Source organism: Odocoileus virginianus, unplaced genomic scaffold (genome assembly GCF_023699985.2).
Source record: "Odocoileus virginianus isolate 20LAN1187 ecotype Illinois unplaced genomic scaffold, Ovbor_1.2 Unplaced_Scaffold_6, whole genome shotgun sequence".
Classification (NCBI taxonomy): domain Eukaryota; kingdom Metazoa; phylum Chordata; class Mammalia; order Artiodactyla; family Cervidae; genus Odocoileus; species Odocoileus virginianus.
In genome coordinates, this window is record NW_027224268.1 from 1,096,648 (window position 1) to 1,113,756 (window position 17,109).

The 17,109-nt window shown below is 41.3% G+C and overlaps 1 protein-coding gene across 1 annotated transcript in view; it reads right to left on the reverse strand.

Annotated features, from left to right (window-relative positions):
* The window catches only part of BMX (BMX non-receptor tyrosine kinase), a 44,595-nt gene extending 31,478 nt beyond the window's left edge, over positions 1-13,117 (reverse strand). The window contains 4 exon segments of the mRNA XM_020912832.2: positions 3,007-3,088; positions 4,953-5,057; positions 6,004-6,150; positions 12,961-13,117. Of these exon segments, the coding sequence (XP_020768491.2) occupies positions 3,007-3,088; positions 4,953-5,057; positions 6,004-6,150; positions 12,961-12,963 (337 nt within the window). The 5' untranslated portion in view covers positions 12,964-13,117.
* Positions 13,118-17,109: the final 3,992 nt, after the last annotated feature.

A 17,109-nucleotide genomic window follows, 5' to 3' on the forward strand; every position in this document is an offset into this window, starting at 1 on the left:
TGATTTTATATTCATCTTGAGGATTCCTTATTTTGATACCAGGAGAACAATGCTCCTTCTTTACAACCCTGACTGCAGGAAGTGTCTGGGAATAATGATATCTACTTTGCTGGGTCATTGGGAGGAGATGAACCAATGTATGTAAAGCATCCGGCATAATGTGTGACTCAGAGAAGGTGCTCAGTGAACAGTGGGCTTTAATGATATCATTTCGTTAGTTTAACTCAATTCAACTTAGCTAAAAAATTTGGCATTAAAAAGCTTAACCAAATATTAATGGGAATTAAAGGGAAATTATTACAGAAGTCACAAGAAGCAAAAGAAGTTAGGATTACAAAACACTAGTTCTTGCCCTTAGTCCCAAATGGTCTTTGCAATTCCTTGGGTGCATTATATGCCTTTCTGCTGTGTAAGCGCCTGATGTCTGTGTACCAGAGTTGCTATTACTTCCTATTACATGAATTTAGCTTCCTGGGTAACTAACTGTTTTCCAGTCAAGTCCAGAAGTCCACATTGCAATACTCCTACCACCTAATAATGACAGTAAGAGAAACTTACATATTAATATGTGTATAGGACTTCACATTTCCGTATTTTCCCTCACTAGCACCATTTCACTTCATCTACTCAGCAAACTTGAGGGGAGCTGTTCTTGCTACCGTGGCTCTTACAGAGTCAGGTAGGCTGAGGTACAGAGAGGTGGTGTCGCCTGATCAAGTTCACTGTCTAGCACATTTGAGACTCAGACCCAAGCTCTTGCTACTATATTCCAATGCTCACATGCCCACTTCCCTGCCAGACTCCCTTCAGTTTTAATTTTTGGAAAGAAAGGAACACTTTATTCACATCTGGCCAGCTGAACTCAGAGCCATGGTAGCTGACACTCCTGAATCAGCCCAAACTCAGTGTAAGTTACCATCAGGGAAATTCCGTGTCTCCGATGTCCACCTCAGTTTATAATGCCTGAGCCAAATAATAGACACAAAAACGTTGGGACATGGGTGGGGGTGATGTCATTCTAGATCAGGGAAACTTCATAGGAGAAAGGATTTGAGTGAGGGAACCGTTTTGTTTTCCTGTGGCAGATTGGTTGGCCACCCTGACAGCTGATCTCACCCACCTTCTCTCTTGCTGTCATTCAGCACAGAAGCTGGAAAAACCAAATGCTGTCTTCCAGCCTCCTTCTCACACAGAGATGGCCATGAGGCACAGTTTTGGCCAATGAGACACAAGCAAGAGTTTGCAGAGAAAGGTTTCTGGGAAAGCTCAGAACCTTTCTGGGAGCCCCTAAGTGTAGCAAAGCAGAAATCTAGAAGGAGCCAGTGTTCCTGCTGACTTCATTGAGCTGCTGCACCAGCCCTGGTCTTGTTTACTTCTGGATTTGGAAGAGGAACAAACATGTATTTGTTTGAGCAGCTGTGTGGTGTCTTTTTACCTGCATCCCAAAGCATCACTAGCTGATGCAAAGGGCTTCCTGTGCCCAGGGCAGCCCTGGTGAGAGGGGCTCTCTCTCAGTTTAGAGAGGCTACAAGAGTCACTTCTGCTTCTCTCTCTGCTCTTCTTTTGTGTTCCATTTGCCTTCACGTGAGCTGCCCAGGGCCTAGCATATATAGTTCCAGAAAGACCCACACAGGACCCTAGTGCATGACAGATAGCTCCACAGTGAGTGTCTACATAGCAACTGCCCCTGGAAAATCCCCGCAAAGGAGACTGGATAGGAAGCAGCATCTTAGAGTTCCTCCTGAAGGCCTCACGATAACACAGCAGCTCGTGTTTGAGTGTCAGACACTTTACTGTATCTACGAGTCACACGTTTGTAGCTTGTGACTGCTCCAGGGAAAAAAAAAAAGGAGATCTGATCTCCCATTTTACAGATTAGGAAACGGAGACCCAGAGGTGTTAGATGGTTTTGTAGATGACACAGCAAAGCAGGCCTGTTTGACTCTAAGAAGGATGCCCTTCTCACTTCAGTGAGCTGGTGGCAGGTAGAAGGTGGCTTTTCTCCTCCCTGGACGTCCTCTCCTACATAATAGGATGCTAAACCCTTTCACATGAAGGGAAAGGTAAGCCCTAGGAGCGAAAAAAGATGTATTTGCATTAAAATAGAGTAGGTGGATGTCTGAGTGTTGTACTTTGAGGTGTAGTGAAAAAGAACCTGAATCTAAAACTTAAATGAAATAAAATCATCCCCCTCTGGGAGCTTAATATCTGAAATTCTACCAATAGAGGCACTTGTTTGAGTTAAATGTTGTCCTTACACCTTTACCCCCCTTTAAAATAAAAATATCATAGGGAGAAACATCATAGTGCCAAGTTACTATTAGTTTTCTCTCTTCTGCCAAAGGATGTTACCAGGGCAGCCTAAGAAGCACTAAATAAATGTTTCATCAAATTCCCAGTTTTGCCTGGCATTTATACTGTACTCTTAGAAAGTTGGATTTGGGTAATTGAGTTATATGTTCTTTGTAATTAGGTATTTGACGTTGGCCATGTCTGTTTAACTTCACTTATCCGAAAAACAGAGAATAATGTTACTCCTTGCCACAGAGTTGTCAAGAGGATTACCTAAGAGAGTGTTTTACAGCTATTTGACACAGTAGCTGGCAAACGATAATACTTTGTAAGTGTTAGACATAAATTTCTATAAACATCCAAAGTACAGTAGCCATAGGCGCTGCCATAGCCCCATGAGGACCGAGACTTTGCTCTGATAAAGGCAAGCACAGTGGGTGAAGAGCAGGTGGCCTGACTTCCTCCCAGCTGCTGGATGGCACAGCGCACAGCGGCCAGCTCTGTGCTACGGGGCAGGAAAGGGAATCAGATCCCCAGGCTTCCTCTAGGTAACAAAGAGAATGCAAAACGGGGATGAGTGCAGCACATCCTCTGAGGCTGGTAGGAAAATCAACAGATTCTCTCTTGGCAGTAGGCCCTTTTATTGCCACATCTCTTCACCAAGTCTCAAAGAACTCAGTCAGCAACTCCCTTTTATGACTTTTAAAAAAGTACCTTTTTGTAGTGCTTTCAACCACTGACTTCGGCTCTCTTCATTTGATGCATACACATAGAGAAGCCCATCTTTATAGACAATCTGGAAAGGAAAATATTTGGTGCATTTCGATGTAACTGTGTTATAGTTCACTCTGGTGCAACTCGAAATTTTTGGTATTCAGAAGAAACATTGAGTTTTATTACATGATATACATTAGCTCTGAATTAGATTTTAAAAATTTTAGTTATTTTTATCCTCTACCACTCAATATATTTTATCTCAGATATGTTTACACTTCAGAAAACCACAGCAATGAGGCATCTAGCAGCAAATACGGAGGTCTCAGCAGGAATGCCCCGAGCCATGGAGAATTATAAAAGTATAAGACCTTAGACATTACAGATGTCTTAGGAATGTTCTGGTCCATCCACGAACCCAGTGCATGACTCTCTTTGTAGCCTACTGCAAAGTGTTTATCTGCTCTATTCTGGAAAATATCTTCAGGGAGGGGATGTCCTTTACTTTTGTTATGCCATCCTGGCATAAATTTCCTTTCATTCTGATCATTATATAGCTCATGCTTATGTTGAGTTAACATGTGACTCCCTTCGGTCATGTCCCACCTTGGGAGTCCCCAATATAAACAGTTTTCTATTTTTTAAGACACTTGGTGAGATGTGTGAACATTCTAATGTCTTGCCCAGATCCTTCTCTAGTTTATCCAGCTTTTTTGGGTAAACAATACATTCCATTTATGCTCTTTTCTAGATAGTTTAACATTTTTATTCCCTTTCAACTCTACAAAAATATATGATTATGCCCACTGCAAATGAGGAAACAAACTCAGAGTTTGAGAATATTTGTGGGGCATCACAGCCAGTGTACTTTTGAGTATTCCATGCCACGGTGACATTCATTTTGAAGCTTCTGCCATGAGCACATACTCCCCTGGTTTCTCCCAACTGAGTAATGTTCTTTTTTTTTTTTAAGTTGGAAGTATGGGTTGTTCACTGACTGGATTATTTTATTTCATTTCGTTTTTGGCCACTGTTCCCTCATGCTAGCACAGGGTAATCTGACCATTGGAAGGACAGTCCGTCTGTCTTTAGAGCAGATAGATAAATATTCCTAATATAATAAAAGTAGGGAAGCTGTTAGATCAAGCCATTTCCACCCGTACCATAGGCACAGTCTTCACAGCAGGCCAGTGTTGGAAATACTTGAGGGTAAAATTCTAACTCCTTAGCATGCCGTACAGTGCCATTCATGATATGGCCTGGCCTACCTTGCCAGACTCATCTGTCACTCTTTCACTGGGCTGCTTAATTCTAAGCACCATCTGGATCTCTCTAAACATGCCATACTGTTCCACCTACCAGTGCCTTGACATCTGCTATTTCTTTGGCTTTGCTGCCCTCCTGTTTTTGCTGGGCTAAACCCCGTTGTTTTTCCCAACCCAAGTGTCACCTCCAACAGGAAGTCTCCTTGACTTCTTGGAGTGAGGAGTGCAGTTTCTGCTTTCTGAGACACCATGGGTACACTGCCGTTTTCACCTTAACGCTCTGTAAATGCCTTGGGGACAGGGATGGCATTTGATTCCCGACAGTGGCCCTAGTACCCTGCAGTGTAATGGAAATGCTCTGCAATTTTGGATAAAAGAGATCATCAGACCCCAAGGCAAGTCAGACCACTAAGGCTTACACTCATCTATCTTTCTCTCCCTCTAGGGAAGGGAGCTTGGTGGATCGAATTTTAGTAAACTGCCCAACTCCCATCTGGGGATGTTACAAATTCAGAGAGAGAGGTTGAGAATGCTATCTATGGTTACATAAATATAAGCACATGCCATCATCTTAATGAACCATTTTGCAATGTCTTTACTTATCCCCCCAATACTGAGTTCGTAGTAGAAAATACTAAAAGAATAGCCATCCATCCAATGGAATGTTACCTTTCCCCTTACCTGAAATGGGTACTGTCTCTCCACAGGGGTCTGCTCCTCAAGATTAACTTTCTCCACACATCTGATTTTCTTAATCTCAATCGATCCTTTTCTGCTGCCTCTTTTCTGAATTAAAAGGAAAATATAAGATACCTTATGTGATATACAGTGGTGCACAAAGAAATGCATAAAATTAAGGTTACGCTTAGGAGGAAGATTGTGAGATGACATGAGCATGTGAAAATCATTCCAGTTATTCCATAATAGTAAAAATTCAATGATAACATATTTTTCGAGTGTGGACATAAACTTAATTAAATTCCCCCAAAGCAAGTCTTCAAGCAGCACTTAATTATTTGATAATCTTGAAACACATTTTAAATCACCTACCATATCTACTCAGTAACATCAAGCTTTAACTCCACAAAGCATTTTCATTTTTGAATTTTATGACAGTATTTCAGTATTTCTACCATGATAGATTTCTCGGCTGCATATAAATACTCTTATTTCCACCCAGGAGACACCAGTAGCAAACTGTCTCCCACCTTCAGTGATGACAACCAACCAAAAATGGTCCCAGCCATTGCTTAGTGTCCTTTAGGGGGCAAATCACCCTCAGTTGAGAATCATTCTTCTAAAGTTACACTTTCCCTTAGTAAAGTTAACCAATGTTTGAAAAATCCTTTATCTTGAATTATGGGCTTCCCTGATGCCTCAGATGGTAAAGAATCTGCCTGCAGTGCAGGAGACCTGGGTTTGATCCCTGGGTGGGAAAGATCCCCTGGAGGAGGAAATGGCTACCCACTCCAGTATTTTTGCCTGGGAAATTCCATGGACAGAGGAGCCTGGCAGGTTACAGTCCATGGGGTCGCAAAGAGTCAGACACGACTGAGTGACTAACACTGATATCTTGAATTAATTATAACTTGGTTAAGAAAAGATAATGCAATAAGAGAGCACAAGTTGGTTTTTACTGTATAAGCTGAGAAATCTGTTTCCTTATATTAAGCACTTTGTGGAGACTTAAAAATAAGTAGTATAAAAACAATGGAATAAATAAGAGTCTTACCATTTTGTCATATTCATAGTAGGAGAGGTGTGTTTTGGTTAAAACAAAAAGCCTCTCTTTGTAATTATTGGGTGACATTTTCTTCTTTTGCTGTGACCTTTTGAGGAGAAGTTCTTCTAGAATGGATTTTGTGTCCATATTGTCGTCCTAAATAAAAGAAAATGATTAAAATGAATGTTAGCAGCATCTGGCTAGGTTCTCTTTTAGCTTTCATAATTTTTATTCAACTATTTCTTGTTAAGGGGTAGTATTGTTGTTCAGTCACTAAGTCATATCTGACTCTTTGCGACCCCATGGACTGCAGCACACCAGGCTTCCCTGTCCTTCACTATCTTCCAGAGTTTGCTCAGATTCATGTCCATTGAGTCGGTGATGCTATCTAACCATCTCATCCTCTGCTGCCCTCTTAATTTTAAAAAATTAGATTTAGAACTACAGAGGAACATGCAATGAAGCATGCTCTTAAATGCACACATACCTGCACTTTTTCCCTACTGCCTTAGCTGTGACTTGTATAAATATGTTGATTTTTAATATCATTTTTATGTGTGCTCATCCCCCACTTTGGATCATACATTCACTGTCTTCACACTACCCTCCAGACCACCACATCAAAATTCTCCTTTTTCCTTAAGTATTCTGTGGACATTTGTTGAATTAAATTGAATATCATCCAACTTTTAAAAATTTCAACTCCTGACAGTTCACCGTGTTTGAAGTAACTGATCAACTGTAATTTCCCTCCACTAATGGGGTCAATTGTTGGACCAAGCTATCCAAACCACTGTGAGACTCTGGTATTGTTGGTAAATGACACCACAACCCCTGAACATGATCAATCTTTAGCATAAAGGATATGGGTACAATTTTCACTATTTCTGAGCATTACACTTTTTCAAAAGTTATCAAGACAGATGTAAAAGAACTGAAAGAATCGGTGCTTCATAAACTAAAAATACTCTTGCTTTTTCTTCCAGAACTGCATAAAACATTAAAAGTTAAGCTATTTCTGGAAAATGAGTGCATTCATTTTCTGATTCTACTAAGATTTTTGCTTCAACCCTCTGTCTGATACCAGGTCTGGTAATGAAAAGGAATGCTAGGTAGTCAGTCACAAGAGAGCAACTTCCTTATGTTCTTCTCTGCTTTGTGAAATCACATGGTTCTTAGCAGTAAGATGCCCAATCATTACTATCTTTCTTTGTTTACTGATAATCTGAAGGTAATTAACTTTACTCACCTTAATTTTGATAGAGCCGAAGAAGTGTGCTTCTACGTCTTTAACTCTCAAGCTCTAGGCAAAAAGTCACTGCTCTGAGGCACCCCACTCATATTCCTTCTGGCTATGCCAGGGTCATGCATTAAAAAGAAGGTATTTGCATCCAATTCATCACTTGATCAGGAAGCAGCCACACAGACATTGCTCTGTCTGGATGGAGGCAGATGCCAAGTGAACCCATCCAATCACTAACGGGCACGGCCCTGGAGTATGATGGGCCCGCTGTGGTAGGGGAGTGGAAGAAAGGGAGACTGAGAAACTCAACTTAACATTGAATAAACTATCTCAGGCCCAGACAGCTTCCCTCCTGACATAGGCCATGTCACTCTAAAAATGGGAATCAAGTAACTCAGCTTTTATCATTTATCATACATGGATCAGGCGACTATTTATGAATCACTCTAACGTTCTCCAAGGGTATTGCTTTTCTCTTAGGCAGAAGTAGTAATCTTACCATTTAATATAGTAAAATCTTTGTCACTTTTTACTTTGAATATTGTTTTATCTGGAAGAAAAGTATAATTCCTTTGAGTGCTATTCTCCATGGTCACTGGTTTGTTTGCCTTGGACTGAAAAATGAGGCAGAGACTGGGGTGCAGTAAACCCAGCCGGGCCTGGGAAGGCAGGGATCACATCTTCCTTTCACCTTTGCCTCCATGATAAGCTCTACACACACACACACACACGCCTGTTCAGATAAGATTATTTTCTACACCTATAGCCTATGGCTGGAAGAGAATTCACTTGAAGACTTATTGAAACTATGAAGGGTCTACTTTTTGTTAATTATAGTCCGCTTTGGAGGAGCCATATCACACTGGACAGAGGTGTAGGGAAATTTTGCCTTTTAAATATCTCCATGAAAAAAACTAACAAAGCAGAAAGAGAACACTGTGAAAACTCCTGTCAAAGATCTTTTATATCCACACCTGAAACATTCTTCCTCAAAGCAGAGTGGTAGTTAAATAGATCTGGTAGGTAGTTGAGTACAAAGTTAATGTTGCAACATTTATTTCAGATGCTGAATCAATGTGTAACAATGTGTAAAATTAAGAGCACTGTTTTAGGGAATTCCCTGGTGGTCTAGTGGTTAAGATTCCATATTCTCACTGCTAGAGACCAGAGTTTGATTCCTGATCAGGGAAATAACATCCTACAAACTCAAAAAAAAAAAAAAAGGCACTGTTTTAAAAATGCAAATTCCAATGTCCAAGGTAGTGCACAGCCCTTCCTGGAACTACATGTGATACACATGCTTTTCTGTTTACAGAATTTGCACATTCATCACATGAAAGATGGTTTCTTGGGGAATTTTATCTAAAAAATTAGTATGATAAACCACAGAAACCACTGACAAATGAAATTCACAAAGTCTCTTCTGTATATTGAAGGGAAGAAGGGCATTGACTAGAAAGGAAGGTACCAAGTCCTTCAGAACAATTTCTAATACAACTCCAAGAGTTTATACACATTGTTGCATCTGATGGAATATAATTTGTCAAATGTTAACAAAAATGTTTATTCCAAATCCTGACCTTTGTGAATTTTTTGGCTTTCATTTTAAAAATCATATGGATATGCGTTTATTCAGCAAAACCAAGAAGTACAGACAAGCGAAAGGAAACTGTTAACATTTTGGTGAGTATACCTCTAGATTTTTTTGAAATTACATAGGCAGTTGTTTCTTTTCACAAAAATGAGTTCACATTCTATACATACGTGTCTGTAATCCATGGTTCTCATGTCATAAACACCCGGAGCCACCTGCTTTGGATGTCCTTCAAAGTTCCACTCCCTAAGCTGGACTCCGAGCATCTTAACAAACTTAAAGAACCCTGTTTGGATGACTCACACTTTTTTCACCTCCCGATCACTTTCTTCTGAGACAAAACCTGCTTCCTGATCAAGTTTGAACCAGCCTTTCTCCTTTTGTTTTCTTCTGTCCCTTCCTTGTACTTCCCTCTTTTCTGAGATTAGCATAGATTCTAAATTGGAGGCATTTCTATGGTGAGGACTAATTTTTAGAAATAGAATGTCTCCCATCTTGTATTAGCACAGTAAGTCAACAGGGCTCTGGGACTACTGTTGACTCAGCTACCTCTCCAGTGACTAGCAAACTCAGGTCTGCCTACCCACATTTAAGGAAAATTCATTTGGGAAGGTTTAAAAAGAAACTAAACAGAATAAAATTTGATCCTAAAATTAGAAACCAGAAATCTATTTCCATAGAGAAGCTGGTGGGATTTGGCTGGATACTCGTATATCAGTACCTACATAGAATAGATGCATCAATTTGCTTAGCAAATAGTTCAGGCTGCCTATTTCCATAAACACATGAAACTAGGAAGATTAAAGTTCAGGGGAGGCAGAAAAGAAAAGCTGGAAGAAATCAGTATTTTCTGTAAGGAAGTCAGCAACCATGTGTAACCTTTAATGCATAAAAGGTGCATGTTGAATTAACCATATATATATGTATATAATGTATATAATACACACATGCATATTGTTTTCAGATTCTTTTCCCTTAGAGGTTATTACAAAATATTGAGTAGAGTTCCCTGTGCTATACAGTAGGTCCTTGTTGGTTATCTAGTTTATATGTATTAGTGTAAATTGTTAATCCCAAACCCCTAATGTATTCCTCCCCTCCCCTTTCTCCTTTGGTAGCCGTAAGTTTGTTTTCTGGGTATGTGCACAGCCCGTATTCTTGCCCATAACACCGAGGCTAGAGAAGAATGTGCCAGCTGCGTAATCCTCCTAACCAGAGAACGCTCTAACCTAAACATAGGGAGTTAGCTACAGGGTATCAAAGGTGCTAGAAACCCTAGAAGTCATTTTTCAGAAGCAACACTGAGCGCCAACAGCTTAGGTGACTTAGCCAGAATCGCAGCAGTGTGACCTGAGAAACACAGCCCAGGAGCCAGGTCACTGGGGTCATGCCTGGGACACTGCCCACCCCTTCGTGGCAATAAATATACTAAAACATCTATGTGTTCAGCTAAACATGTGATAGCCTTGCTTAAGCATTCAGTATGGTAGAACTCGGCATCAATTTCAGTCTTGCCAGACCCACACAAGGGAACTTTTATTGGAAATATCAGAAAGATGTGACCTATTAAGTAATCTTTCAGCAGGAACGTCCAAAGCACTGGTAAACAGCAAAACTCTAGCTCACATTTTGAAAGTAGGTAAGAACATACAACCACAGAAGTTGGAATAAATTCTAAGTGGTGCAGAAGCGGAGCAGGAAGCAGGAAAGGAAAGGAGAAAGGTATGTACAGTTAAATGGGGCCGTCGGATAGTTCCTGAAACCAAAGTGCATATTTCCTGACTGGCTCAGGATGGTGCCTTTAAAGCTTTAGTTTTTAGAATTGAGAGGTGAGGGTAGCAGTTCCTTACCCTTTTATTTGATTTAGTTATCCTCTTTTACTTTGCATGTCGTTTACCTAAAGATTTTGATAGGTGTCAGGATATTAAAATAACACCTAGTGTGGGAAAGCAGTGGAGGAGGGAGGGCAGGAAGGAAAGGAAAGACGCTCCAAGTGCAGACTGGGACCCAAAATGGCTAGACCTGTGACAGACTTGGTCTTCCACTATTTGCCCAAGGCCAGGCCTGCTTATCTTCCTGCTAAATAACTGAAAAAAAAACAATATGATGCTAGGTTAAATGGGAACAGAAAGCTTAACTCAGAATCAGGTAAAGTAATTGAAATATATAACTCTTAAGACACTGGCCTGAGACGAATACTGGCTCCACAGAAATTACGCATTTTACCACTGTGCCATCTGGGAAGCACCCCGCAGAACCTGCCAGGTCCCCATTTCATGTGACATTTTGCAGGCAAGAGAAAGTTACAACTGATCTTGGCATGATATGGACAGAAATCCTTTAATAGTGACACTTGAATCCAGCATTTTGAAACACCATACTCTGGTTGCTCCAAAACAAATATTTGAAAACTATACACTTTGTGAAGCCATTTTTAGACCAAGATGAGAATGCCAGTGTCTTTCCTGTTGGAGCTAATATTTGCTTTAGGTGTGAAATTCGTCTTCAGTGCCTCACAGAGCTTTACTAAACCCTTCCTTCTTTTCAGCAACCTCTTTCCTTCTGCTCCCTTCCCTCTGCCCAGGACACCCTTCTGGGCACCTTCCTTAGGAGAAAAGCAAAAAGTGCTAAATCCACATCCTAATACCTCATGCTGAATTTGTTTAACATGTTACACTGCTAAGGATACAGGTTGATATGGACAGAAGCACCAGGCTTCGCTGGGTTCAAATCCTAGCCCTCTCTCTGTGCAATGTGGCATATTACTTAACCCTGCTAAACCTCAGCTTCCCCATCTGTAAAGGGGGTAAAACAATAACCACCGCAAAGGGTGATGAGGAGTCGAGAGAAAATGGCAGTATGATGCCTAGCACCTTAGCAGGTGTTCCAGAAACCTGTACCCCTTCTTCTCATCACTCCGTAGGTGAAATTTTTCAAAAGATCATAGTGAAGTTTAGAAACTGGAGACAGTGAGATGACCTTCAACATAAATTTCAAGCCTCGCCCCTCTTCCACCAGCGCCCCGCCCCCTCGCCCCCCAGGGATAAGAGAGGTATTGGGAAGAAGATTCCCATGCCTTCTCTAGTCAACAAGCACCTGCTCTGTGGGTCTGTTACAAGCTTTCAGTCCTGGGACTGGTTAGCTTAAAATCAGATTGACTGTGTATTTGTGCCACCAGGTTTCTAACAAATCAAAACTTGGATGTTATTCGAAGTGTGGTCCATGGACAGGTAGCATCAACATACCCTGGGAGCTTGTTTTAAATTCACACTCTTAGATCTCACCCCAGCCCCAGTACATCAGAATCTGCATCTTAGCAAGATCCCCAGATGACTTATGTGCACAAGAAAGTTTGAAAAACACTGACCTAGACTACATTATAGTTGTACAACTTCTTAAATCCAATGAAACCATCATGGTCCATGAGAAATTTCAAAATTCTATGAATTTGGCTGCAACTGTGTGGTTCACCTCCTTCCCATATTCTACCTCCATCTAAAATACCCCAGACCCCTGACTTAGGGAGACTTCAGGAAGCTAAGAACAAATATTCATAGCTAAAATAACATAAAAAAACACAGATAAATAAAAGAAGGCTTGACTAACATTTCTTTATCTTTTCAGGAGTAGTTATGAAGCCAGTATGAAAAGTCATGGAAGGACCTATAAAGGAAAAGAATCTGAAAAACTATATATATACATATATGTATATATCTGAGTGATTTTACTGTACACCTGAAACTAATACAACATTGTAAATTAACTATAGTTCAATTAAAAAGATAAATAACTAAAGGAAGGGAAAAAAGCCCTGGAAAGGCAATGGCTAAAGAACAGTATGGGGAAAATCAGCAGAGGAAACGACACAAAGCCAGATCAAGCCAACGGTGATGTACACACCACCTGACAGGTTCCATGAACGAGATGTTGAGCTAGGAGGGAATTTCCAGTGAATTTCCTATAGCAGGCCCCTGAACAACATGGTCCCACCAAAGAGCCCCATCAATGTCACATTCATAATTTTGCAGTGTTTTTCTTAAAGCGCTCCCCCCCTCCCCGTCTGTGAGCTTCAGGGTCTACAACACCCAGATCCAAACCTGTTTTGCAGCCCCTTGCCGCTTACACGCACCATTTTGGCTGGTCCTGCTGCCCAGGGCCACGGCTGTGAGCTTGCACTGCTCTTGCAGGGACACAGCCCCAGCTGTCCTCCTTCCAGCAGCAGCAAGTTGTCTCACATTTTCCCGGCTGCCAAGTCAGAAATGGCCACATTACTCAGTGCCCCCCAAACGTTTATTGTCCTGCAAGGCCTTACACAATCCCACAGGAAACCGCGCTCAACGCTTAGCCAACACTTGTTGACCTGATTGAGTGCAACAAAAACGGAGACAAAAGCATATTTCATACAGGTTCCAACTTTGATAACTACAGCTCCTGCTTTTCCCAGGCAGCTCTCGGGTACATGTGATAACCTGTCTTTGTTTGGAGAGCTCTGTGCTGGAAAGGACGAGAAAATATCTTGGCCAAAGCCTGCTTGTGACGCTGACTCCTCTCACACGAGTCAGGAAACCATGAGGTAACGCCAAAGTGTGCAGAGAATAAACAATGAAAACTAAGCTCAAGAACGGACCCAGGGAGGCTAGAGAGGGTATGAGAGAGCCGGATGGTCAGATGATCCAAAAGGAGCCCATTTCCACAGCTTAAGAAATCCAGAAATGGAATAGAGATGGGTTTGGCTAATGTACCATGCACCAAGAGTGCAACGAAAGAATGTGATTATCACTTGACTGATTTATGATTATCACTCTAATGATTTATGACATCACAACATTTAAATTTTATTTTTTATTACAAATTTTTATTGCAGTATTATTGACTTACAATGCTGTGTTAGTTTCAGGTGTACAGGAGAGAGGAAAGAGGAGACAGGAGACAGAGAGGAGAGACAGAAGACAGGAGTCAGGAGACAGGAAAATATTGCCTGAATATGGCAAGAAAGAGAATTTAAAAGGAAAATGGTTTATAATGATAATATTTGCAGTGTGCAAATGCCTAGGCATGGCGGCACTAGAAGACATAATGAAGTCAGATGTTTTTGCCTTTCGAAAGTAGGTTGTCTCCTCTCCTCAGTTATACATACATATATATACTCTTTTTCCAATTCTTTTCCATTATGGTTTATTACAGGATATTGAGTAGAGTTCCCTGTGCTATACCAGTAGGTCCTTGTTGTTTATCTATTTTATATATAGTAGTGTGTATCTGTTAATCCCAAACTCCTAATTTATCCCTCCCTGCTTTCCCCTTTGGTAACCATAAGTTTGTTTTCTATGTCTGTGAGTCACAACGTCATGGCTTTACTCATCTTACTATCTTCTCCTGTGCACACTGACTGTATGTAATCAGTAATAAATCTAATGATTTATTTTAGGCTCAGCTATGGACAGCTGGTTCCAAATTGGGAAAGGAGTATGTCAAGGCTGTATATTGTCACCCTGCTTATTTAATTTATATGCAGAGTACATCATGCGAAATGCTGGGCTGGATGAAGCACAAGCTGGAATCAAGATTGCTGGGAGAAATATCAATAACCTCAGATATGCAGATGACACCACCCTTATGGCAGAAAGCAAAAAGGAACTAAAGAGCCTCTTGATGAAAGTGAAAGAGGAGAGTGAAAAAGCTGGCTTAAAACTCAACATTCAGAAAACTAAGATCATGGCATCTGGTCCCATCACTTCATGGCAAATAGATGGGGAAACAATGGAAACAGTGACAGATTTTATTTTCTTGGGCTCAAAATCACTGCAGATGGTGACTGCAGCCATGAAATTAAAAGACGCTTGCTCCTTGGAAGAAAAGCTATGACTAACCTAGACAGCATATTAAAAAGCAGAGACATTACTTTGCCAACAAAGGTCCGTCTAGTCAAAGCTATGGTTTTTCCAGTAGTCATGTATGGATGTGAGAGTTGGACTATAAGGAAAGCTGAGTGCTGAAGAATTGATGCTTTTGAACTGTGGTGTTGGAGAAGACTCTTGAGAGTCCCTTGGACTGCAAGGAGATCCAACCAGTCCATCCTAAAGGAAATCAGTCCTGAATATTCACTGGAAAGACTGATGCTGAAGCTGAAGCTCCAATACTTTGGCCACCTGATGGGAAGAACTGACTCATTGGAAAAGACCCTGATGCTGGGAAAGATTGAAGGCAGGAGAAGTAAGGGGACGACAGAGGATGAGATGGTTGGATGGCATCACCAACTGATGGACATGAGTTTGAGCAAGCTCTGGGAGTTGGTGGTGGACAGGGAAGCCTGGCGTGCTGCAGTCTTTTGAGAACCTGTCTACTAAGCATTCTGTTAGGAGCTAGAGATGCAGCAGTAAATAGAACAGAGGCAGGCCAAACTTTCAGGGGACTTATGTCTCGTGGAGGAAGGACCACAGTAAAGTTTTAATTACAGTAGAATGTCTGAAAAATATTTCTGTTTGAAACTGGAATTTAGGGAATGACAAAGAGTCCTTTAGAACAATTTAAAACAGGAGAACTTAATACCCTAACATTAGCAAAGAAGTCACTGATGGACTCCACACAGCTCTCCATCCTCTAGCAATCAAGTAGGCAGTCATTTGAGAAACCGAGGGTGAAGCAGGGTGACCGCAAAGCAACTTAGCCAAATAAATGAATTCTACCCTCTGCCAATTCATTTCCATTCCCATATGGCAATTTTTACTGCTGTTTAAACATAGTAGCGTGGCTGAAGATCAATTCTAGAATAAAAAGTCAATTTAGGGGAGAGAAGGAGGAAGTGGCAGAACTCTGGAAACACCTAGGCACAATCTCTTAGGATTCTCATCCCTTTTGGAGGGCTTGGAACACTCGAGGGCAGCTGGGAGGAGTGCTTTCCTCTGAGTCAAAATGTCTCAGATTTATTTCTTTATTCTATTCATTCACTTCCTCTGCCACTTTTCCTGAACCTTTCTTGGGCTCTGTATTTTCCATGTCTTTAGTCCAATTTTAACTTGTTGTGGCAACCTGCTATTTCCATTACGTGATTTGATTTGCTTAAATTATGGTCTGTGTTGGCACCTCTACCCAGGAAGACCCATAGAATTTCCTCTTAGCTTCTCTTCGTGAGCTTTTAGCCCGCAACAAGCTTGTGGGGTGATTTGACTTCATGATGTAAACAAGCTTGTTCAGTTGGGAACAGTAGTGCTCACATTTTTACAAGAAAGAACATGATAGGATCCATTATGTGTGTTTGTGTGTGTGTATGTGTGTGTGAGAGAGAGACAGGGAGGGAGGGGAGAGAGGGAGACAGTCTGTCTTTCTTCTGGCTTCTGACTGACCTCTAGTTTTCTCTTTAAAAAATTTCTTTGACTCATGGCTTTAAACACCATCTATATGCTTATGGTTCCAAATTTCAGCCAGGTCCTCTCCCCTGAATTCCAGACTTGTATTCAACTGTTAGCTTGTCCATCTATACTTGGAATATCTAATAGCTATTTCAAACCTAACATGTCCAAAGCTGACCTCCCGACTAACCCCTCAAACCAGCTCCTCCTACAGGCTTGCCTTCTCAGCTAATAGCAACTTTAACCTTCCAGTTGCTCAAGCCAAAGAGTGTGGAATCACCCTTGACTTTTACCCTTCCTTCACAGCTAGCATCTGATCCATCATGAAATATGGTTAGCCATATTTTCAAAATATATCCCAAATTTGGCCACTTTTCCACCAGCTCTACTGCTACCTACTGGTCTAAGTTGCCACATATCTATCACCTGGAGTGTTGCGCTTGCCTCCTGCCTGCTCTCCCTGCTTCCGCACTCGTTGCCTGCTGTCCTCCACTGACTAGCCAAAATGATGCTTTCACATGTACGTCAAAGCCCACCCTTCCTCCTGTCTGAGCTTTTCAATGGTCCCCCATCTTCTGGTCCCCTAATGCCATCTCTAACATCATTTTATGATTTTTCTACCTTACATTGCCACTCCGACAATATTCTGAGTACCATCCACCCCAGGGTCTTTGCACAGGCTGTTTCTTTTGCTTGCCAAACCATCACAGACATCTGCGTGGTTCATTTCCTCATCTCCAGGTTCTGTGTCAAAAGGCATCTTGCTAATGAGCCCTACTTAGACCATCTTGTTAATACTACACCTCGCTCCACCCAGCACTCCCAGCCTCCCTTACTCTGTTCACTTTATCTTTTTTTCATAGCACCTAACATGTTAAAGGCTTCCCTGGTGGCTCAGATGGTAAAGTGTCTGCCTACAATGTGGGAGA